The following is a 25353-nucleotide window of genomic DNA, read 5'->3' on the forward strand; positions in this document are numbered from 1 at the left end:
TATGAAGAACTGCCCAAAGGTATTCCAAAGTGGCTGTACCATTTAACATTCCTACCAGCCATGTATGAGGGTTCCAGTTTTCCACATCCTAATACATGTTAGCTTCTGTTTTTTTAAATTATAGCCATTTTAGTGGTTGTGAAGGGGTATGTCATTCTGGTTTTGATTTACATTTCTCTAATGACCAGTAATGTTGAGTGTCTTTTCATGTGCTTATTGGCCATTTGTACATCTTCTTTGGAGAAATGTCTGTTCAAATCCTCTGTCCAGTTTTTTTGCTTTTTTTTTTTTTTTGAGACAGAGTCTTACTTTGTTGGCCAGGCTGGAGTGCAGTGGCATGATCTCGGCTCACTGCAACCTCCACCTCCCAGGTTCAAGTGATTCTCCTGCCTCAGTCTCCCAAGTAGCTGGGATTACAGGCATGTACCACCACACCCGGCTGGGGTTTTACCATGTTGGCCAGGCTGGTCTTGAACTCCTGACCTCTGGTGATCCACCTGCCTGGGCCTTTCACATTGCTGGGATTAGAGGCATGAGCCACTGTGCTTAGCCTGTTTATATTTTCAGGTGGGTTATTTGCCTTTTTGTTGAGTTGTAAGAATTCTTCATTTTTTCTGAATACAAATTCCTTATCAGATACATGATTTGCGAATATTTTATCTCATTCTTTGAGTGCCTTTTAACTCAAACAGAAAAAAATAAAACAATTACATAGAATTGTGGTATGTATAGAGTGGTATTTATTCACTAAAATATTTTTTAAACTTTCTTATTGAAGTATGGCTTATATACACAAAAATACAGGCCAGGTAGGCCAGGTGCGGTGGCTAATGCCTGTAATTCAGCACTTTGGGAGGCAAAGGCAGGAGGATCATTTGAGCCCAGGAATTAAACCAGCCCTGGCAACATAGCGAGAACCTTTCTCTACAAAAAAAAAACCTAAAAAATCACCCGGTGGCGCACACCTGTAGTCTTGGCTACTCGGGAAGCTAAGATGGGACAATCGCTTGAGCCCAAGAGGTCGCAGCTACAGTGAGCCATGTTGGTGCCACTGAACTCCAGCCTGGGCAACAGAGTAAGCTCCTATCTCAAAAAAAAAAGAAAAGAAAAGAAAAGAAAAGTACAGAAATCATAAATATATACTAAATGAATTTGTATTATTTCTGTTATCAGAATAAATCAACTACTTTATTAGAATTTGTTAAAATTTGTCCTTTGGCCAGGCGTGGTGGCTCACGCCTGTAATCCCAACACTTTGGGAGGCTGAGGTGGGCAGATCACTTGAACCTAGGAGTTCAGGACCAGCCTGGACAACATGGTGAAACCCCATCTTTACAAAAAATACAAAAATTAGCTGGGCATGGTGGCCTGTAGTCCCAGCTACTCAGGAGTCTGAGGCAGGAAGATCGCTTCAGCCCAGGAGGTCAAGGCTGCAGTGAGCCATGATTGCACCTCTGCACTCCAGCCTGGGCAACAGAATGAGACCCTGTCCACCCCACCCCCATCAAAAACAAAAACAAAAACAAAAAACTCAAATTGCTTAGTTAACAGCGATGTCCAGTCTTTTGGCTTCCTGGGTTACATTGGAAGAAGAAGAATGGTCTTGGGGTACACATAAAATACGAAAATACACTAATACTAACGATAGCCAATAAGCTTAAAAAAATTACAAAAAAATCTCATAAATCTCATAATGTTTTAAGAAAGTTTACAAATTTTTGTTGGGTCACATTCAAAGCCATCCCAAGCCACCGGTTGGACAAGCTTGGTGTAGTATATAGTCATCAAGTATTTCATGACTTTAGTACTGCTATAAAACTCATGCTGGTTGCGGGGCGGTGGTTCACGCCTATAATCCCAGCACTTTGGGAGGCTGAGGGAGGAAGATCGCTTGAGCCCAGAAGTTCAAGACCAGCCTGGACAAGATCCTGTCTCTACAGAAAATTTAAAAAATATATGTTTTCACAATAAAAAATAATAATAATTAAAACTCACGCTATTCATGAGCTTATGGTCTTAAAAATTATATTGTTCTTGTGGGTTTTTGGTGTTGTTCATATTATTTAACTACATCATTTTGAATATATTTGGTTATTTCATTGTAGGGAATATTATATATCTTATTTCTGTATATTTCTACGTATTATTCATTATTTGTATGTACAGAATGTTTTTCAGAGAAATAAAATACCCCGGGAGCTTTATCATTTTATTTCTTTGTTTTCCAAGGGAATTACCTTCAGAATTACAGGGAATTTTTGATAAAGAGGAGGTGGACGTTAAAGTTGAAGACAAGAAAAATGAAATATGTTTGTCTACAAAGCCTGTGTTCCAGCCCTTTTCAGGACAGGGTCACAGACTAGGAAGGTAAGTATGCCTGTTGTCTTGTTTTACGTAGATCAAGGCTTAACTAATATTCTGTCTATCATTATTTTACCCATGTAGACCACATGAATAGAGCTTATCATTTCTCCCATTGGAAATTAGATTTTTTTTAATGTTAATTTTTATGAGGACTCCTAAGTCATAGTTACCTAAGTGTATATTCACAATGCCTGACCGGGCGCAGTGGCTCATGCCTGTAATCCCAGCACTTTGGGAGGCCAAGGTGGGTGGATCACCTGAGGTCAGGAGTTCGAGACCAGCCAGACCAACATGGAGAAACCCTGTCTCTACTAAAAATACAAAAAAATTAGCAGGCGTGGTGGCACATGCCTGTAATCCCAGCTCCTCAGGAGGCTGAGGCAGGAGAATCGCTTGAACCCATGAGGCAGAGGTTGCAGTGAGCCGAGATCGTGCCATTGCTCTCCAGTCTAGGCAACAAGAGTGAAAAACTCCATTTCAAAAAAAAAATGTCAGCACCACACTAAAAAATCTTGGAGGTTTTTTTGGTTTTTTCAAATCAAAAAGGCTTGGCTCTTTATGGACAGAATTCAATTGGTAAGTTCTTTTCTCTCCCTTTCACTCACCACTATAGAGTACATGTGCTAGCTTTTGAATATTATTGTTCCTTTTTTTGTTGTTGTTCTTTTTTTTTTTGAGACAGAGTCTCACTCTGTTGCCCAGGCTGGAGTGCAGTGGCACGATCTTGGCTCACTGCAACTTCCGCCTCCCTGGTTCAAGCAATCCTTCTGCCTCAGCCCTTCTAGTAGCTGGGATTACAGGCACACACCCCCATGCCCAGCCAATTTTTGTATTTTTAGTAGAGACAGGGTTTTGCCATGTTGGCCAGGCTGGTCTTGAACTCCTACCCTCAGGTGATCCACCCACCTCAGCCTCCCAAAGTGCTGGGATTATAGATGTGAGCCACCACGCCCAGCCTATTGTTCTCTTTTATGGTTACCACTGCCTGCAACATTTTGTTCTATGATCTATGTATGAATTTTGAGGTAATAAAAATGAAAATCAGTGTCAGTATCAAAGCCTTAAATTATTTTCAAGTTTTACAGTTTCCATCCTATCTAACAGAATACACAGAGAGATTAGATAGATATGGGAGCTCTTTGATTTTTATAAATTCTCATATTTTTAATTATGAAGATTGGTAAGGTGCATACATATTCATCCACACATACAAATATATCTGGATGCACCCTTCAGAATGATCAGGAAGTATTTTATTTAGTTTCTTTTTCATTATAACCTAAGGACTAAGCTCAATAAAGAATTTATAATTTATTTTAGAAATTTAACCTGGGCAGTAGGTAAAGGTAGAGTCCATAGATCTGTGAACCTTCTTTAAAATTATCCATTCTGTAAAGCACTACTCAAATAATACCAGTAATAATATATGTAGCTTACAAATTACTTGGATATGTATAGTTTCATCAGATTATTAGAACCATCATACCATCGTATATTGTGGACATAAATAATATATCTTTCATTACTATTGAAGAAACAGATATAACTTACAAAAATCTTCCTAAAAGCTATACTTGCTGTAATATTTTTATAGTAATTATTTAATGATAAAGGTTTATTGAATGGAAAAACATGTCTAACTTTGTTGTCTGGATTTCCTTAGTGCCACACCAAAAATTGTTTCTAAAGCAAAGAATATTGAAGTTGAAAATAAAAATAATTTGTCTGCTGTTCCGCTGAACAACTTGGAACCAATTACTAATATACAGATCTGGTTAGCCAATGGGAAAAGGATTGTTCAGAAATTTAACATTTCTCATAGGTGAGTCTTCGGTTTCAGTATATGATTTTTTTTCACCAAGTTTAAATTTCATTTCTTCTTTTCGGTTCAGTCAACAGTTTGATTTTAGAGATAGAATCTTTGTTGCCCAGGCCAGAGTGCAGTAGCACAGTCATAGCCCACTGCAGTCTTGAAGTCCTGGATTCAAGCAGTCCTCCCACCTCAGCCTCCTGAGTTGTAGAACTACAGCCACATGCCACCATGCCCCACTAACTTTTATTTTTTTTTATTTATGTATTGCCAGCTAATTTGAAAAACTGTTTTGTAGAAAGGGGGCCTCACTGTGTTGCCCAGACTGGTCTCAAACTCCTGGACTGAATTCATCCTCCTGTCTTAGCCTGGGCTTACAGGCATGAGCCATTGCATCCTGCCAAGCATTCTATTTATTTATTTATTTATTTTTATTTTTTATTTATTTATTTTTTTATTTATTTTTGAGCTGGAATCTCACTCTGTTGCCCAGGCTGGAGTGCAGTGGCGCAATATAGTGAGACCTCATCTCTACAAAAAAAAATTTTTTTAATTAGCTGAACATGGTGGCGCACATCCGCAGTCCCAGCTACTTGGGAGGAGAATCGCTTGAGCCCAAGAGGTAGAGACTGCAGTGAGCCAAATTGCACTACCACACTGCAAGTCTGGGTGACAGTGAGAACCTGTCTCAAAAAATAATAATAATAACAATAATAACAATGAAGTATTTTCAGTCTGTTTTGGGATTTTGATTCTCATCATTTGATTCATTTTTCTGTTTAACTAGATACATAATTATAAAAGGATTATTTTTAATGTTTTAAGTTAGTCATTAGCATTATATGCATACCCTTCTGTTAATTGTAGTGAAAGAATGAAAATACAGAAAAACATTAAAAGAAATTGAAGTTCATATGAATTCCACTGCTCAGAGATAATCATTACCATCAGTTTGATGCAGTCTTTTATCTCTTCTTAAAAGCTTTTTTTAGGCCGGGCGCGGTGGCTCAAGCCTGTAATCCCAGCACTTTGGGAGGCCGAGACGGGCGGATCACGAGGTCAGGAGATCGAGACCATCCTGGCTAACATGGTGAAACCCCGTCTCTACTAAAAATACAAAAACTAGCCGGGCGAGGTGGCGGGCGCCTGTAGTCCCAGCTACTCGGGAGGCTGAGGCAGGAGAATGGCGTAAACCCGGGAGGCGGAGCTTGCAGTGAGCTGAGATCTGGCCACTGCACTCCAGTCCGGGCGACAGAGCGGACTGTCTTTTTTTTTTTTTTTTTTGAGACAGAGTGTTCTGCTACCCAGGCTGGAGTGCAGTGGCACGATCTCAGCTCACTGCAACCTCCATCCCCCGAGTTCAAGTGATTATCCTGCCTCAGGCGCCTGAGTAGCTGGATTACAGGCATGTGCCACCATGTCTGGCGAATTTTTGTATTTTTAGTAGAGATAGGGTTTCGCCATGTTGCCCAAGCTGGTCTCAAACTCCTGACCTCAGGTAATCCATCCACCTCAGCCTCCCAAAGTGCTGGGATTACAAGCATGAGCCACCATGCCCAGCCTTCTTAAAAGCTTTTTTTGGCTGAATGTCGTGGCTCCTGCTTGTAGTCCCAGCAATTTGGGAGGCTAGGGACTATTCAGGAGGCTGAGATGGCAGAATCACCTGAGCCCAGGAGGTTGAGGCTGCAATGAGTCATGATCTCACCACTGTACTCCAGCCTGGGTGACAGGGCAAGACCCTGTCTCAAAAGGAAGAAAAAAAAAAAGTTTGTTTTGTTTTAATTAAAAATAGAAACATACCATATATAGCATATGTCGTCTTTCCTTTTGTAAAAATTATTTTTCAGGAAATGTAGTACAGATAAATAACAAATATAGAGAGAAAGTTAAAAGAATAAGAATAAAATACATATGTACGACCTACCTCAGAACATAGATTCTTACCAGTATACCTTATGTGTCTTTCTCTGATCATGTCTCTTTTCTTCTGGGGAAGAGAGAAATAACCACTGTCCTAAATTTGTGTTGATAATTTGCTGCTTTTATTTATAGCTTTACCTAGTATATACGTATTCCTAAAATATACTAAATTGTTTTTCTTATTTTCAAATAATTACTGCAAATTTCAAACCAGCAAAAACTTACAAAAAAGGTGGCTCACGCCTATAATCCCAGCACTTTGGGAGGCCAACGTGGGCGGATCACGGGGTTAGGAGATCGAGACCATCCTGGCTAGCACGGTGAAACCCTGTCTCTACTAAAAGTACAAAAAATTAGCCAGGCGTGGTAGCGGGCGCCTGTAGTCACAGCTACTCGGGAGGCTGAGACAGGAGAATGGCGTGAACCCGGGAGGCGGAGCTTGCAGTGAGCCAAAATCAAGCCACTGCATTCCAGCCTGGGTGACAGAGCGAGCCATCTCAAAAAAATAATAAATAAAAAATTACAGAAAAGGTTCAAGAACAATATAAAGAACTTTTCTTGACTGGGCTCAGTGACTCCTGCCTGTAATCCCAGCATTTTAGGAGGCCGAGGCAGGCAGATCACAAGGTCAGGAGTTTGAGACCAGCCTGACCAAAATGGCGAAACCCCTTCTCTACTAAAAATACAAAAATTAGCCAGCTGTGGTGGCACATGTCTGTAATCCCAGCTACTCAGAAGGCTGAGGCAGGAGAATCGCTTGAACCTGGGAGGCAGAGGTTAGGCTCCATCTCAAAAAAATAAAGCAACTTTTCTCTCTAAGTGTTCAAGAATTAGTGCCAGTCTGATGACCCATCACTTGAAATACTTAGGTATAGATTATCTATAAACAAGGACCTTCTCCCACATAACTACAATACAGCCATTTAAATCAGGAAACTTAACCTTAATATGCTTGTGTCGACTAATAGACCCTAAATCAAGATTTTCCATTTTATCTAATAGCTTCCTTTATAGCAAAAGGCCATTCAGAATTACACATTGCACTTAGTTTTGGATATGTCAATTTGAAATAGTTCCTTGTCTTCCTTTGATTTTTATAACCTTGACTTTTTAAAGTATTACAAGCCAATTTATCTTGTTTGATGCTTCCTCGTGATTATATTTAGGTCACTAATTTTGGCAGGGATGTGATAGAACTAATGCTTTGTACGTCTCATTATATTCCAACAGGTGGCATCATTTACATTTGTCCCATTATGATGATGTTAAATTTGACACTTGATTAAAGTGGTCTCTACCAGAGTCCTTTACTGTAAAGTTATTCATTTTCCCTTTGTAATTAATCTGTATTTTGTGGGGAAGGACTTTGAAATAGGATACTTATGTTCCTCACAAGACCTCAGATCGATTGATTGATTGATTGATATCTATATCTACTCATAGTTTCCTATTTTATTCAACAGTTTTTGAACTCTTGCCATCATTATTTATTTTGATATGCACATTGTCTCAGATAGTTTGTGAGACCTCCTTTTTTTTTTTTTTTTTTTGAGACGGAGTCTCGCTCTGTCGCCCGGGCTGGAGTGCAGTGGCCGGTTCTCAGCTCACTGCAAGCTCCGCCTCCCGGGTTTATACCATTCTCCTGCCTCAGCCTCTGAGTAGCTGGGACTACAGGCGCCCGCCACCTCGCGCGACTAGTTTTTTATATTTTTTAGTAGAGACGGGGTTTCACCGTGTTAGCCAGGATGGTCTCGATCTCCTGACCTCCTGATCCACCCGTCTCGGCCTCCCAAAGTGCTGAGATTACAGGTTTGAGCCACCGCGCCCGGCCTGTGAGACCTCCTTTAAACTGGTTCCTGTGTTATTTTGAAATGATCCCAAAATTCTTGAACATTTCCTTGTTTTCAGCACAAAATTTTTTTTCAAGTTCATTCTATGCTTTTCCAGGAATCCCTTGTTCTTTTTAGTGGACAGTGATATTGACAATCCAGGATCTGGGTAGTATTAGATACGCTTATTGGGATACCACTGCTTCCAGGCCCTCTGTGTGGAAAGAATAGTTTGTGTGTGTGTGTGTGTATGTGTGTGAGCGCGCACACACACACACACATGCAAAAAAGAAAACTATTTCAAAAATTGAAGAGGGGATACTTCAAAACTCATTCTGTGAGGCCAACATTACCCTGATAGCAAAATCAACAAAGACACACACAAAAAAACCTATACATACACATACATGTGTGTGTGTGTATATATATATATATATGCACTTATGTTTGTATCTGTATTTATTCCTGGCTTTTTTTTGTTGTTTTTTTTTTTTTTTGAGACAGGGTCTCACTCTGTCACCCAGGTTGGAGTGCAGTGGTATAATTAGAGATCACTGCAGCCTCCACCTCCCCAGACTCTGGTGATCCTCCTTAGTTTTTGTACTTTTAGTAGTGATGGGGTTTCACCCTCTTGCCCAGGCTAGTCTCGAACTCCTGGACTCAAGCGATCCACCTGCCTCGGCCTCCCAAAGTGCTAGGATTATAGGCATGAGCCACCACACCCGGCCTTATTTCTGTATTTTTATATACTAAAAACCATTAGTCCACGTAGATACCTCCAATTTTAGTCTGGTAGGACCAGGCGTGGTGGCTTATACCTGTAATCCCAGCACTTTGGGAGGCCTAGGCAGACAGACCACTTGAGCCTAGGAGTTCAAAACCAGTCTTGGCGACATAGTGAAACTGTCTCTACAAAAAACACAAAAAGTAGCCAGATGTGGTGGCACTCACCTGTGGTCTCAGGTACTCAGGAGACTGAAGTAGGAGGATCACCTGTGCCCTGGAGAGGTAGGTCAAGGCTGCAGTGAGCTGTGATTGCACTACTGTACTCCAGCGTGGGCAACAGAACCAGACCTTGTCTCAAAAAAAAAAAAAACTATAAGGTTTGTTCTAATTTTCTCCTTTCCATATTTGTAACTAACTTCTACAGTGCAAGGCCTGGCTCCAGTTACAGTTAACATATTTATGTATTTAATCAGTTTTCCTATATGTGAACAATGTCCTTTTTCCACTGCTGCCTCCTACCCCACATGTAAGCCCTCGTCACCCTGCTTGGGCTTTGACTCTCCTTGTTGAATTCCAATATGGATTCCCTCCTCTTCCTACTAGACTCTCTGACACATCATCACCCCAGGGCACCCCTTCATTGGAATGCCTTCTCACACTGCGTGACTTCAGGACTCCATGCCAGTGACCTCCTCCCCTTGGTAGACTGACACTCTGGGTTGCCTCTCCTCAGATGCTCTCCTCACCACTGTCTGGATCTGACACACTGCAGTCAACTGCTCTTCCATATGAATGCTTTTTTTACTCTACTTGGGACAACCTGCTCTGTTTTTATTTTTACTGGGCAATGGCTGACTGATACAGCCATGTAAACTTCACTGTTACCAATAAAGATAGACTGAATAATTATTTTCATGTAATGGAAGACAGTAATCAAAAAATATTTGCAGCTGGGCGTGGTGGCTCAGGCCTGAAATCCCAGCATTTTGGGAGGCCGAGGTGGGCAGATCACTTGAGGTCAGGAGTTCAAGACCAGCCTGGCCAACATGGTGAAACCCCGTCTCTACAAAAAATACAAAAATTAGCTGAGTGTGGTAGCCCGCTCCTGTAATCCCAGCTACTTGGGAGGCTGAAGCAGGAAAATGGCTTGTACCCAGGAGGTGGAGGTTGCAGTGAGCCGAGATGACACCACTGCACTCCAGCCTGGGTGATAGAGCAAGACTCCATCTCAGAAGAAAAAAAAAGTATTTGCTATGGCTGCACACATCAACATGAATGAGTCCCAAAAACATAATGTGGAGATAAAAAAGCTATAGAACACATACACTATGATTCCATTCATGTCAGGTTTAAAAAAGCAAAACTGTCCTTAAAAGCTACTAAGCCATGACTCTTCTTCTCCTACCTGCCAGCTTGGATATTTTCCTCACCCCACTTGGCCTTTGACACCCTGCACTAGACAGCTCTTATATGGGCCACCACAACCCCAGCATTTCTGAAACAGATGTCTTCTGTGTTCTGTCCTACTGATGGCTTGTGGCTTTCGGACTAAATCATTTAAAAAATTGTGGTTTTCTTCCGTTTTTTTCTGCTTATTTTATTAGTTACCAAGAGAATTGTGCTAAAATCTCCAACTTTGATTATGTATGGATTTGTCTATTTCTTATTTACTTCTGTTAATGTTTGCTTTATATATTTTAAAGTTATATAATTAGGTCCAGCAGAGATGAAATTGTTTTTTTCTGATTAATTTACCTTGTTGGGGAGAAAAGATTTTCTTCAACCATTGCCTAGATTCATGGCTGAGACCCCTTTAACAAAAGACAGATTAACAAAAGAAATGCATGCAATTTTATATTTTATTTTATGCACACACGCACACACACACACATATACATATGTGTGTGTGTGTGTGTGTGTGTGTGTATATATATATATATATTTTTTTTTTTTTTTTTTTTTTTTTTTTTTGAGACAGAGTCTCGCTCTGTCGCCCAGGCTGGAGTGCAGTGGTGCCATCTTAGCTCACTGCAAGCTCCGCCTCCCAGTTTCACACCATTCTCCCTGCCCCAGGCTCCCAAGTAGCTGGGATCACAGGCACCTACCACCACAACTGGCTAATTTTTTTATATTTTTAGTAGAGAAAAGGTTTTGCCATGTTTGCCAGTCTGATCTGGAACTGCTGACCTCAGGTGATCCGCCCACCTTGACCTCCCAAAGTGCTGGGATTACAGGCGTGAGCCTCAGCGCCCGGCCTCCTTTGTTTTTGTTTTGTTTTGTTTTGTTTGTTTGTTTTCTTTGAGACAGTCTCTCTCTGTTGCCTAGGCTGGAGTGCAGTGGAATGATCTCCGCTCTGGGTTCAAGTGATTCTCATGCCTCAGCCGCCCAAGTAGTTGGGATTATAGGCACCTGCTACCACGCCTGGCTAATTTTTGGTGTTTTTGTTTTGTTTTGTTTTATGAGATGGAGTCTCGCTCTGTCCCCAGGCTGGAGTGCAGTGGAGCGATCTCAGCTCACTGCAGTCTCCGCCTCCCAAGTTCAAGCGATTCTCCTGCCTCAGCCTCCTGAGTAGCTGGGACTACAGGTGTGTGCCACCATGCCCAGCTAATTTCTGTATTTTTGGTAGAGGTGGGGTTTCACCATGTTGGCCAGGCTGGTCTCGAACTCCTGACCTCATGATCCACCCATCTCGGCCTCCCAAAGTGCTGGGATTACAGGCATGAGCCACCGCACCCAACCTAATTTTGGTATTTTTAGTAGAGACAGAGTTTTGCCGTGTTGGCCAGGCTGGTCTCGAACTCCTGGCCTTAGTTTGATGAGGAAGTGGATAGTTTGTGGAGAAATATGACTGGAGGGCAAAAGGGGTATGATCTAATGGTAATAAATTAAGGGGACCTTAGCTTAGCCTGTTCGTTCAGATTCTTCTTGGCATCTCTGCATCTTCAAGGATAAGGGTGTTCCTTTCCTCTGGGTATACAGATGATACCTTGTGAATGAAGGTTTTATGACCTACTTTAGAGGAAGGACAGATCATTTCTTTTTTGGTCTGCTTTGAGGGAAGAAGGGCAAGGGGAAAATGAGGGTACCTACCTGCTTCTGCTGTTTCCTCAAATGCCAAGATGCCATATTTTAGGGTAGCATATCTTGAACCCTGTCAACCTTTTTAGCACTGTCACATGTCTCTCTTAATCCTTGGTAATGCTTTTTGTGTTCAGTCTACCCTGCCTGATATTAACATGGTCATAACAGTCCTTCTAATTAGTATTTGCCTGGTATATCTTTCTCCTTACTTTTAATTTCAACATATCTCTATATATTTATCTGTCTATATATTTAAAACTATCTCTTGTGAATAGTTGAGTTTTGTTTTTAAATCTAGGCTTAACAGTATTAGTTGTTTCTGGTTTTGTGGGTTTTTTTCCTCCTCCTGCTTTACTCTGCAAGGAGGTTTCTGTTTTGTGGTTTTGTTTTTAGTTACCATCTCTTGGGTGTTTTCTGTGTGTTTGGCTCTCTTGAAGGTATTTCACTTTTATTTCTGTCAAAACCATTCTAGACAACTGATAATCATAATAATAGAAGAAGCACAAGTTTGAAATTGTGTCCTGGAATGTTCTTTTGTGACCTAAATTCCTTCCAAATGAAGAGGAGAGCAAACTAAATATGTAGAAAATGGGAATGGGGATTTGGTATTCTGGCCCAAGCTTATTTGTTTATCTTCAGGGAAATAACATTTTAATCTTGACTTGTTTATGTAGATCCATAACAATGAAACACATAGCTTTTTTTTTCCCCTAAATGACTGAAGCGTTTAAAAATTTTTGGCCGGGCCGGGTGTGGTGGCTCAAGCCTGTAATCCTAGCACTTTGGGAGGCCGAGACGGGCGGATCACGAGGTCAGGAGATCGGGACCATCCTGGCTAACACGGTGAAACCCCGTCTCTACTAAAAATACAAAAAACTAGCCGGGCGAGGTGGCGGGCGCCTGTAGTCCCAGCTACTCGGGAGGCTGAGGCAGGAGAATGGCGTAAACCCAGGAGGCGGAGCTTGCAGTGAGCTGAGATCCGGCCACTGCACTCCAGCCTGGGCGACAGAGCGAGACTCCGCCTCAAAAAAAAAAAAAATTTTTGGCCAACAGTATTTATTTAGTAATGATTAATCCAGCTTTGTTTTTCTTTTTTTAAAATAATTTTTTTTTTGGTAGAGACAGGGTCTCACCTTCTGGGATTACAGGCATGAGCCACTGCACCTGGCTAACAATTTCACTGTTACTCTCTTCCCTTTTGCTATTTTTGTCAACAAATATGTTACTTCTACGAACATTTTAACAACCCTCAAAATGTTATTACTTATAAACAATTAATATTCACTTATAATTACATTTTATTTTTTCTTTTTTTTTACCCAGTTTGATGTGTTCTGGTCTGAATAATTATCCTTAGTATCTCTTTAATTTTTAAATTTTTTTTAATTTTTATTTTTTTTCAAGACAGAGTCTTGCTCTGTCACCCGAGCTGGAGTGCAGTGGCGTGATCTCAGCTCACTGCCATCTCTGCCTCCCTGGTTTAAGCAATTCTCCTGCCTCAACTTCCCAAGTAGCTGGCATTACAGGCATGTGCCACCACACCCAGCTAATTTTTGTATTTTTTTAGTAGAGACTGAGTTTCACCATGTTGGCCAGGCTGATCTCCAACTCCTGACCTCGTGGTCTGCCCACCTCAGCCTCCCAAAGTGCTGGGATTACAGGCGTGAGTCACCGAGCCCAGCCTTTAGTATCTCTTTAATTGCTTATCTACTAATGATGAATTCTCTTAGCTTTGATTTGAACACATCCTCATTTTTTTTTTTTTTTTTTTTTTGAGACGGAGTCTCGCTCTGTCGCCCGGGCTGCAGTGCAGTGGCGCGATCTCGGCTCACTGCAAGCTCCGCCTCCCGGGTTTACGCCATTCTCCTGCCTCAGCCTCCCAAGTAGCTGGGACTACAGGCGTCCGCCATCTCGCCCAGCTAATTTTTTGTATTTTTAGTAGAGATGGGGTTTCACCGTGTTAGCCAAGATGGTCTCAATCTCCTGATTTCATGATCCGCCCACCTCGGCCTCCCAAAGTGCTGGGATTACAGGCGTGAGTCACTGCGCCCAGCTGACACATCTTCATTTTTAAAGACCATTTTCACTAGGCTAGAATTGTCAGGTTTTCCTAGCACATCAGCTCTTAAGAATGCCCATATGTTGTCTTCCAGCTTCCATTCTTCCTACTGAAAAATCAGCTGTCAGCCTTTTTCTTGCTTTTTTGTAAGTTATTAAGTCTTTTTTCCTCTTAGTTTAAAATTTTTCTCTTTGTTCTTAGATTTTAATAGTTTGAATATGATGTGCCTAGGTGTTAGTTATCTTTGTATTATATTGCTTAGAATTTGCTGAGTTTCTTGAATCCATAGTTAAGGTTTTTTGTCAGTTTGGGGAGTTTCTTGGTCAGTATTGATGGAGATTTTCTCGTATTTTATTCTCTCTTGTCTTTGGCATTTGTGACTTTATTTACATGTATGTTAGCTGTTTTCAGTATATCTTATATTCTTTTCTAGTTTTTTTCTTCTTTTTCCTTCTGATTCGGTCTGCATATTTTCTATTTGACCTGTCTTCCAGTTTAGTAATCTGTTGTATTGGTCTCGTCTGCTAAATACATCTGTTGGAATTCTTACTTTCAATTATACTATCATTTGTAGACTTTTCATTTGAGTCTGTTATTTTTCAGGTGTCTGGTGAAATTCCTCATCTTTTTATTTTATCTGTTGCTTCTTCTGGATTTTACCATACCTTATAATTCATCTGGTAGTCAGACACTGTTTATAGAAACATTGTAGAAGTTTCAGATGACATCATCTTCCTCCAAAAATACCTGTGCTTCTATCAGACAGATTCCTAATGGATTATGTTCATTTTATTAAGAGTTAGTTGGATTGACTGTAGACTTTACTGGGGCTAGTTGGTTATCTGTTTTGCTTTTAGAGCATGGACTTGATCCTTAGGGTCTGACCCTTAGAACTGGTGAAAACCTGGGTGTTTACCAAGACTCCTCCACATTGGCCGAGCTTAAACTCTAGAGCCTGTGTGCCCAGCATTTTGCAGCTGCTTGAATCTCTTCTCAGTTGCTGTGTTTCTGTTGGGCTCTTTGAATTCTCATTCTACTAATAACTGAGGAGTTAGCCAATAACTTGAGAATTTGTTATGGTTTTCTGGGCACATTTCTTTGTGGTTCCCTCTGTTCAGGATTTTGGCTAATAAAGCCCAGCTTCTTGTCTCTCCTTGGTGTAGTGAAATGGCTTTTTTTTCCCTGCTAATTCACTGCAACAAATTGGAAAGTGCCCTCAGTGAAACAAACCAGTGTGAATGTGGAGCTCACCTTGTGCATTTCCTTCCCACAGGGCTCTCAGAGATCATTTACATTGGTTGGTCTTCACTGCTTTCATACAGCTCTTTTATGTTTAGATGCTCCTTGACTTATGACGTAATGTCCCCATAAACCCATCCATGTTGAAAATACATTTAATACCCTGATAAACCCATTGTAAAGTTGAAAAATAGTTTGTCAAAGCATTTTAAGTCAGGGACTATCTCTGTATTGCCCAGGTTTTATAACAATATTTTTAGGAGCACTACTTCAAAAAAACCTCTTTCATCAGTGATCAAAACAAAATCCTCTTACTGTCTTTTTATTTTTTATTTATTTATTTTTTTGAGATGGGGTCTCGTTCTGTCACCCAGGCTGGAGTGCAGTGGCACAATCTCGGCTCACTGCAACCTGCACCTCCCAGGCTCAAGCAATTCTCCTGCCTCAGCCTTCCAAGTAGCTGGGATTACAGGTGTGTGCCACCACGGCTGGCTAATTTTTTTTTTTTTTTTTTTTTTTTTTTTTTGAGTTGGAGTCTCGCTGTCACTGAGGCTGGAGTGTAGTGGCGGATCTTGGCTCACGGCAACCTCTGCCTCCCGGGTTCAAGCGATTCTCCTGCCTCAGCCTCCCAAGTAGCTGGGACTACAGGTGTGTGCCACCACGCTCAGCTAATTTTTTGTATTTTTTGTAGAGATGGGGTTCACCATATTGGCCAGGCTGGTCTCGAACTCCTGAACTCAGGTGATCTGTCTGCCTTGGCCTCCTAAAGTGCTGGGATTATAGGCATGAGTCACCATGCTCAGCCCTCTTAATGTCTTTTTACACTCTGCTGAATCTTTAGTTATGCTGCATTTACATTCCTATTGTTATTCAATGATGCCTTCTCTTTTTCTGTTTCCTTTTTCTTTTTTTTTTTTTTTTTTGATAGAGTTTCGCTCTTGTTGCCCAGTCGGAAGTGCAGTGGCGCGATCTCAGCTCACTGCAACCTCCACCTTCCGATTTCAAGCGATTCTCCATCAGCCTCCCAAGTAGCTGGGACTACAGGCGCCTGCCACTCCTGACCTCATGATCCGCCCGCCTCAGCCTCCCAAACTGCTGGGATTACAGGCGTGAGCCACCGCGCCCAGCCTTTTTGTTTGTTTGTTTTAAAATAAGACGGGGTCTGGCTATGTTGCCCAGGCTGGATTTCAGGGGCTATTCACAGATGCAATCCCACTACTGATCAGCACAGGAGTTTTTACTTACTCCATTTCTGAGCTGGGCTGGTTCACCCCTCCTTAGGGAACCTCCCTCACCTGGAGGTCACCATATTGATCCCAAGGTTAGCTCAGGCACGTGATTGCTAACTTTGGGATCAATATGGTGACAGGAGTTTTTACTTGCTCCATTTCTGAGCTGCGCTGGTACACCCCTCCTTAGGGAACTTCCCTCACCTGGAGGTCACCATATTGATCCCAAAGTTAGCTCAGGTACCTGATTGCCATAGCACACTACAGCCCCAGAAATCCTGGGCTCAAGGAATCCTCCCACCTCAGCTTCCTAAGTAGCTGGGACTATAGGCATGTGCCACTGCACCCAGTGCTGTTTTCTTTTTTTTTTTTTTTTTTTTTGAGACGGAGTCTTGCTCTGTCGCCCGGGCTGGAGTGCAGTGGCCGGCTCTCAGCTCACTGCAAGCTCCGCCTCCCGGGTTCACGCCATTCTCCTGTCTCAGCCTCCCGAGTAGCTGGGACTACAGGCGCCCGCCTCGTCGCCCGGCTCGTTTTTTGTATTTTTTAGTAGAGACAGGGTTTCACCGTATTAGCCAGGATGGTCTCGATCTCCTGACCTCGTGATCCGCCCGTCTCGGCCTCCCAAAGTGCTGGGATTACAGGCTTGAGCCACCGCGCCCGGCTGTTTTCTTTTTTATTTAGAGATGGAGTCTTGCTATATTGCCTAGATTGATCTGGAATTCCTGGGCTCAAGTGATCCACCGGCTTTGGCCTCCCAAAGTCCTGGGATTACAGGTGTGAGCTAGCCTCTTTTTCTTGATAAATCTTGTCAGATTTGTTCATTTTTATTAGTCTCTTTAAAGACCAACTTTTTGCTTAAGTTTTATTTCTGAAAATATCTTTATACTTTCATTGGATTTTCTTCTTTTGGTAAATTAGATGTTAAGGCTGTGATAAAATAGCAGTTTACATAAGCACATCTGATTTCTCATATCTCTGGATTTAAGAATATGAACATTCTAAAGCCTTTATTTATTTATTTGTATTATTTTTATTTTTTTTTTTTTGAGATGGAGTCTCACTCTGTCGCCCAGGCTGGAGTGCAGTGACGTAATCTCGGCTCACTGCAACCTCTGCCTCCCAGGTTCAAGCTATTCTCCTGCCTCAGCCTCCTGAGTAGCTGGGACTACAGGCACGCACCACCACGCCCAGCTAATTTTTGTATTTTTACTGGAGACGGGGTTTCACCATGTTGGCCAGGATGGTCTCGATCTCTTGACCTTGTGATCTGCCTGCCTTGGCCTCCCAAAGTGCTGGGATTACAGGCGTGAGCCACCGCACCTGGCCTGTAAAGCCTTTATATATTGCATTTGTTTTGATTTTATTAGTTTTGCCAGAACTTGATTTATTTTAATATTTTCTCTTTTTTTTCTTTTTTTTTTTTTTAAGACAGAGTGTGGCTCTTGTCACCCAGCCTGGAGTGCAATGGCGTGATTTTGGCTTACTGCAACCTCACCTCCTGGATTCAAGTGATTCTCCTGCCTCAGCCTCCCGAGTAGCTGGGATTACAGGAGCCCGCCACCACACCCAGCTAATTTTTGTATTTTTAGTAAAGATGGAGTTTCACCATGTTGACCAGACTAGTCTTGAACTCCTGACCTTAGGTGATCCACCCTCCTCAGCCTCTCAAAGTGCTGGGATTACAGGCGTGAACCACCACACCTGGCCTATTTTAATATTTTCTAACTTAATACGTAAATATAGAATATCTCTCAACATTGTTTTTGGTTTCTGTCATTTCCACTTTCTAGTTTTTTGTTGTCATCTTCATCATTAATACATGAACTTTTTAATTTATTTTTTACTCATCCAATATGTATTGTATCTCCGATAGGTACTTTTCTAGGCACCAAGGATATATCTCTGAACAGAAACAAAAAATACTTGTTTTGTGTAATTTCAAGTCAGGAGAGACAGAAAATAAACAAATAAGTCATATAATATTTGAGAAGACACACTTGAAAAATATAAAAGCAGAGAAGAATAATGGATAAGAATCTTGGCCGGGCACGGTCTCTCACGCCTGTAATCCCAGCACTTTGGGAGGCTTAGGTGGGCATATCACCTGAGGTCAGGAGTTCAAACCAGCCTGGCCAACATGGCAAAACCACGTCTCTACTAAAAAATACAAAAACCAACTGGATGTGGTGGCAGGCGCTTGTTAATCCCAGCTACTAGGGAGGCTGAGGCAGGGAGAATTGCTTGAACCCTGGAGGTGGACAGAGGTTGCAGTGAGCCAAGATCACGCCACTGCATTCCAGCACAGGCAACAGAGCTAGACTCCATCTCAAAAAAAAAAGAATCTTTGTTTTTTGAGACAGGGTCTCACCCTTTCATCCAGGTTGGGATACAGTGACATGATCTCAGCTCACTGCAACCTTTGTCTCCCAGGTTCAACCTTCGTCTCCCACCTCAGCCTCCCGAGCAGCTGGACCTGTCTTTTAAGTCCACACTCCAATCCTTCCACCTCCAGAAATCTTTCCCCAGTTCTTTTAACCTTTGTTTTCTTGCTTTTTATATTTATGTTCTTTGACATAAGCTTTAACCTTTAGTTATCCAATTTTTGGTACCCAAATGAATACACAGGACTGGGTCTTAGACTTTTTTGATAGTCCTTACCAGTTTAGTAAAGTGGCACGTAGTGAATTTTAGTGAATTGATTGAATGAATTATTTCTTACATAATATGCATATTTCATTAATTGTAAGTTGCACATTTTTTCACATTTTAGCATCTGTGAAATGAGGATGCGTTCTATAATCCATGGCTACATGACCATCATGTTACAATTGTGACAGCCTCTCTAAAACATAGCCGTAATTCCTTTGTCTTACCTAAGATAATTAACAGTAGTAATTCCTTATTGTCATCAAATTTCTGGGAGTCAAATTTTAAAAGATAGCCCAAATAATCAGTTATATCACAGTTCAGTTATTCTGTGTATTAACATATCCAGAGTCTGGGTGTTGTGGCTCATGCCTGTAATCTCAGCACTTTGGGAGGCTGAGGCAGGAGGATCAGTTGAGCCCAGGAGTTATGATGGCACCACTGCATTCCATCCTGGATGACAAAGCAAGACACTATCTCTAAAAATAACAATAATAATATATCCAGATACTTTTACCAATTGTTACTACTATAAATTAGTTCAGATTTTCATAAAATTATATTAATAGTTTTTGCTGTTTTACAGAGTAAGCCATATCAAAGACTTCATTGAAAAATACCAAGGATCTCAAAGAAGTCCTCCATTTTCCCTGGCAACAGCTCTTCCTGTCCTCAGGTTGCTAGATGAGACACTCACACTGGAAGAAGCAGATTTACAGAATGCTGTCATCATTCAGAGACTCCAAAAAACTGCTGCACCTTTTAGAGAACTTTCAGAGCACTGATTTTTGATAGACTAAGTGGAAAATTTGTGAAGAAATGATGGTTGTAAGTGGACATGCAAACCAAAACTGGGGACTGGAGAAGTCAGACTCACTTTTGGTTTCAGTACTGTTGAACTCTCTCTTGATGAGATGTTTAGATAAGTACAAGTTAGGACAGTAGCATATGACTGGAAACTATATATTCAGTGCACTTTCTCCAAAAGGCTACTCAGAAAAATAGACTTATTTTCAAATACCAGTTATCAGTACATATTAAATAGCTGTATTATTTAGAATCTTAATATGGTATAAATTAGCGAATGTGTTCACAATATTCATTCAAACATCATTCCCGGACAGCAGGGATTTATTTAAATGTTAGCTGCCTCAGAGTGTTTAAATAGCTAATACGACCGGGCGCGGTGGCGCACGCCTGTAATCCCAGCACTTTGGGTGGCCAAGATAGGCAGATCACAAGGTCAAGAGATTGAGACCATCCTGGCCAACATGGTGAAACCCCGTCTCTACTAAAAATACACCTGGGTGTGGTGGTGCACACCTGTAGTCCCAGCTACTCAGGAGGCTGAGGCAGGAGAATCGCTTGAACCCCAGGAGGTGTAGGTTGCAGTGAGCCGAGATTGAGCAACTGCACTCCAGCCTGGCGACAGAGCAAGACCTCCTCTCAAAAATAAATAAAATAAAATTGTGGCCGGGCACAATGGCTCATGCGTGTAATCCCAACACTTTGGGAGACTGAGTTGGGAGGATCACTTGAAGCCAGGAGTTTAAAATCAGAATGGTCAACAGAGTGAGACCCCTGTCTATTTATTTTTTTAATTTAAAAAATAAAAATAAAATTGTGTAGCTTAGTATAGTGTCAAGATTAATCTGCCTACTCACATTTCTACACTTTCTAAAAATGTAATAAAAGAAAATTCTTTCTAGAAAACCTATTCCCTTTCCATTTTATTTTCTTTCAAAAATTACGGATTTGTTTTTGGCTAACATTTGGGATTAGCCATTCATTTGCCACCACTCAGAATCTAATGCCTATATGTGTCACATTACTAATATTTTTAAATGCATCACATAAAGTATGGTTTTCTGTTTCTTTTTTTGTTTGTTTGTTTGTTTGAGACGGAGTTTCGCTCTAATTGCCCAGGCTGGAGTGCAGTGGCGCAATCTCGACTCACCACAACCTCCGCCTCCTGGGTTCAAGCGATTGTCCTGCCTCAGCCTCCCAAATAGCTGGGATTACAGGCATGCGCCACCACGCTTGGCTAATTTTGTATTTTTAGTAGACACGGGGTTTCACCATGTTGGTCAGGCTGGTCTCGAACTCCTGACCTCAGGTGATCTTCCCGCCTAGGCCTCCCAAAGTGCTGGGATTACAGGTGTGAGCCACTGTGCCCAGCTGGTTTTCTGTTTCATACATCACAGTCAACTTGTGAATACATTTAAAGATTATTTCATTTTGATATCGCGACGAAAAACATGCTTTATATCTTAGACTTTTAACTAAATCCAGTTAGACCTCAATTTTTCACTGTCAGATTAAATCCCCATACCTGAAAATAAGTTTAACATTTTTTTTTTTGCAAATGATCTGTTGAATCAGATTCAAAATGAAGTATGCATTGAGTGTGCCAAGGAACTAAGTGGTCCATAGCAGCAGTAATGTTCATAAGGTGCGAGATGCATGCCATGAAGCAGCAATTCTCAAACATTTTTATCTCAAGACCATTTGTTTATGTGAGCTATATATATTACCATATTAAATATTAAATGCTTAAAATAGTTATTTATGGGCTGGGCACGGTGGCTCACGCCTGTAATCCCAGCACTTTGGAAGGTTGAGGTGAGCAGATCACAAGGTCAGGTGATCGAGACCATCCTGTCCAACGTGATGAAACCCCATCTCTACTAAAAATACAAAAAAAATTAGCTGGGTGTGGTAGCGTGTGCCTGTAATCCCAACTACATGGGAGTCTGAGGCAGAAGAATCACTTGAACCCAGGAGGCAGAGGTTTCAGTGAGCCGAGATTGCACTACTGCACTCCAGCCTGGCAACAGAGCGAGACTCTGTCTCAAAAAAAAAAAAATTCATTTAAAAATAATAACTTCTGGCTGGACGTGGTGGCTCACACCTGTAATCCCAGCACTTTGGGAGGCCAAGACAGGTGGATCACTTGACCCCAGGAGTTTGAGACCAGCCTGGGCAATAAGGCAAAACCCCATCTATAAAAATTACAAAAATTAGTCCGACGTGGTGGCTCACACCTGTAATCACAGCACTTTGGGAGACTAAAGGGGGCAGATCACCTGAGGTCAGGAGTTCGAGACCAGCCTGGTCAATGTGGTAAAACCATGTCTGTACTAAAAATACAAAAATGAGCTGGGCGTGGTGGCATGCGCCTATAATCTCAGCTACTAGGGAGGCTGAGGGAGGAGAATTGCTTGAACTCAAGAGGCAGGGGTTGCAGTGAGCCGAGATTGTGCCACTGCACTCTAGCTTAGGCAATTGAGTAAGACCCTGCCATAATAATTTTTTTTTTTTTTTTTGAGATGGAGTTTTGCCCTTTCCCCCAGGCTGGAGTGCCATGACGCAATCTTGGCTCACTGCAACTTGCGCCCCCCAGGTTCACACAATTCTTCTGCCTCCCGAGTAGCTGGGATTATAGGCACCCACTACCACGCCTGGCTAATTTTTGTATTTTTAGTAGAGATGGGGTTTCGCCATTTGGCCTGGCTGGCCTCTTAACTCCTAACCTCAGGTGATCCACCCGCCTCGGCCTCCCAAAGTGCTAGGATTATAGGCATGAGCCGTTGTGCCCAGCCAATAATAACTTATAAAACATGAAACAATTTAGTGGGAAAAGTGGCCGGCTTTTTTTGGGGAATTACTTTCTGTCATAAAGAAGATAGATGGGTTCTCATGTCTTCTACATTCAGTCTGTTGTGCAGTCACATATCATGTAGACTCTGGAAGACACCACTGTACACTTGTGAAAGAGTGAAAAGAAGCAAATAATGCCTTAGTATGATGATGAAAAACATTTTGACTTCACAGTGCCCTGAATGGGAACCTCCAGGGATCATCCCTCAGGCACACTTTGAGAACCAATCTATATAAAGTGATGGTTCTCAATGATTCTCAAGCCTTAGTTTCAGAATCATTTGGGGCAGCTTTTCAAAAATGCTGTTCCTACCACCTTCCACAAGGATTCTGATTCATTGTGTCTGTGATGGGTCTCAGATCTCTGCATTTTTAATCTTATGTGATTCTTAAGTATGAGGTAGAAGTACCTTTCTTCAGGAAATTCCATTCTAAGCTTTTACCCTGAGAAAATAAAACCTGCATGCTTTCACCAGGGACAGTGGAAGACTCCACTGAAACAGATCTGCTAGACCACTAAGTTTATCCTTGTCACCCAGTTTGCTCTTGGAAAGAATTGGTTACCTTTTGTCGCTAAACCAATCATGACATAAACTTGTGCTTTACCTCCTGTAGCACAGCCAAGACAAGGCTGGAACATTTAATTAAGGTTTTTACTAAGGACTCAGGAATAGCAACAGGGAAATATCTATGTAACTAGATGACCTGACATAAAATCTATCTTCTGATTGCAGTCTATTGTGAGAATGCTGCTTTTCCTAGCTCCCAGCCTTCCTTAGGGCAGAAGGCTGTCTTTCTATTAGGAAAAGAGGGAGGACAAAGGAGAGCCTTTTCCTTTTGTCTGTTACTCTTAGAAATGAATAGGTACATAATAGAAAATAAATATTTATTGTTGATAATGTTTACACAGCAATGTTAGAGCCTCTCTGTAGTGAAACAAAAATAATATTCTTACCAAAAATTAAAAATTAAAAAATGAGGCAATGGTAAAAATCAATGAACTTATCTTTCTGATATAGAAAATAACAGGATGATTTTTAATACATGTTCAGGAATCTAAGAAAATGTTTCATATAGGCCTATCATGTAGCATTTTTATTTGCATAATTATGGTCAACATATGATTCTCCATATAGGGGTCTCTCATTGAGAATGTTTCTTGTGTACCAATAGAAAAGCCTCTTTGGTAGATTTTCCAGTTTATAATTATTTAACCAGAAGATACACAGGAGGTTCTATTGGTATGTACCTGTAGAATACATCCCAGTAAGGGTCCTATGGAGAAAGACCTGGTGTCAGCAATAACCTTCATTATTCTAACTGTGAAACGTTCATTAATGTGAATAATATTCTCAAAGGTTCTCTACAATGAGAATCATCCAGTAAAGCTTTTTACCTGACAATTTAAAAGTTGTAAAGTTGTTAGTTAAATATGTAGAATTATCAAAAGAGGTTGACTTTGGAAAACAAACTGAATTTGCTAAGGGAAGGAAAACTTGAAAATAATCATCTTAGATGTGGAATACAATTTGACCTAAGCAATTGTTTCAAAACTGTCTTCAGTTTCTTGAAAAAAATTGTTAGGGATGATATATAGAAATACATATCTAGGCCAGGCACGGTGGCTCATGCCTGCAATCCCAGCCCTTTGGGAGGCCTAAGTGGATGGATCACGAGGTCAAGAGATCGAGACCATCCTGGTCAACATGGTGAAACCCTGTCTCTACTAAAAATACAAAAATCAGCTGGGCATAGTGGTGCGTGCCTGTAGTCCCAGCTACTCAGGAGGCTGAGGCAGGAGAATCACTTGAGCCCCGGAGACAGAGGGTGCAGTGAGCCGAGATCACGCCACTGCACTCCAGCCTGGGTGACAAAGCAAGACTCCTCTCAAAAAAAAAAAAGAAAGAAAAAAGAAATACATATCTAATGTTACAGATTCTGGTTTATTGGTTAATTACTATGCATTTTTTTTCCGTTTAAAAAATAATCTTATATTATATAATTCTCTCAGTATAATTTTTCATGACATTTCAGCATGTTGATAATATGTGTGCATCTATTTCAGTGCCTTAAAGTATTTTGAGAGCAATCTTTTGCTGACAGTTAAAGAACTGTTAAGAATGAAATACTGTTCATTAAAAGGATCTGTGAAATCATTTACCCCTGTTATAAAATAGTTATATGCAAATACACTTGTCATTTTATTTGGCAAAGTCATTCAGTTTGATAATCAAACATTTATTAGGTGCCTTTGCTTTAACCAACATTACTTTCATTTAATACTCAGAAATGTAAAGATGTGATATTTTTGAATACTAACTCAATGGTGTGCTTAATTTTTCAACTATTCTTTGTGTCATGAGCTGAACTAGCATGAATACTCTTTAGTAGGGTTTACTCCTTTGTTCCTTCTTTTCCTAAGTACAAACCATTTTATGAAAAAATTGTTCATTGCACTAAATCTTCAAATGGAAATGGCTTATTCAGTAGACCAATATTTGGCTTTGTCATTTGTTTTAATGTATTTTTTGCACAGATAATTTATATTCATTATAGAAAATTATGCAGATATGCTAAAATGATCCTTAAATCACCTATTATTCTGCCTTTCGCATATAACCACTGCCGGTTCTAGTGGTGCGTGCCTGTTGTCCCAGCTACTCAGGAGACTGAGGCAGCAGGATCCCTTGAGCCCAGAAGTTCTGGGGTGTAGTGTGCTCTGCCAGTCGGTCAGGTGTCTGCACTAAGTTTGGCATCAATTTGGTGATCTCACTGGAACGGGGGACCACC

General features: G+C 41.1%; 1 protein-coding gene across 4 annotated transcripts in view; it reads left to right on the plus strand.

Moving 5' to 3' along the window:
• UBXN2A (UBX domain protein 2A) overlaps window positions 1–24721 on the plus strand; it is an 83027-nt gene extending 58306 nt beyond the window's left edge. For 2 of the 4 annotated variants that reach the window (XM_033176401.1, XM_033176402.1), the window contains exons 5-7: window positions 2230–2367; window positions 4028–4186; window positions 19490–20205. In XM_033176401.1, coding sequence (XP_033032292.1) covers window positions 2230–2367; window positions 4028–4186; window positions 19490–19688 — 496 coding nt within the window. In that variant the 3' untranslated portion in view covers window positions 19689–20205. Of the gene's footprint in view, window positions 1–2229; window positions 2368–4027; window positions 4187–9252; window positions 9498–19489 lie in introns of those variants that run through there. The other 2 variants (XM_033176403.1, XM_033176400.1) reach the window with 2 other exon arrangements.
• Window positions 24722–25353: the final 632 nt, after the last annotated feature.

This window comes from Trachypithecus francoisi, unplaced genomic scaffold, assembly GCF_009764315.1.
Source record: "Trachypithecus francoisi isolate TF-2019V2 unplaced genomic scaffold, Tfra_2.0 Lachesis_group17, whole genome shotgun sequence".
NCBI classification, from domain to species: Eukaryota; Metazoa; Chordata; class Mammalia; order Primates; family Cercopithecidae; genus Trachypithecus; species Trachypithecus francoisi.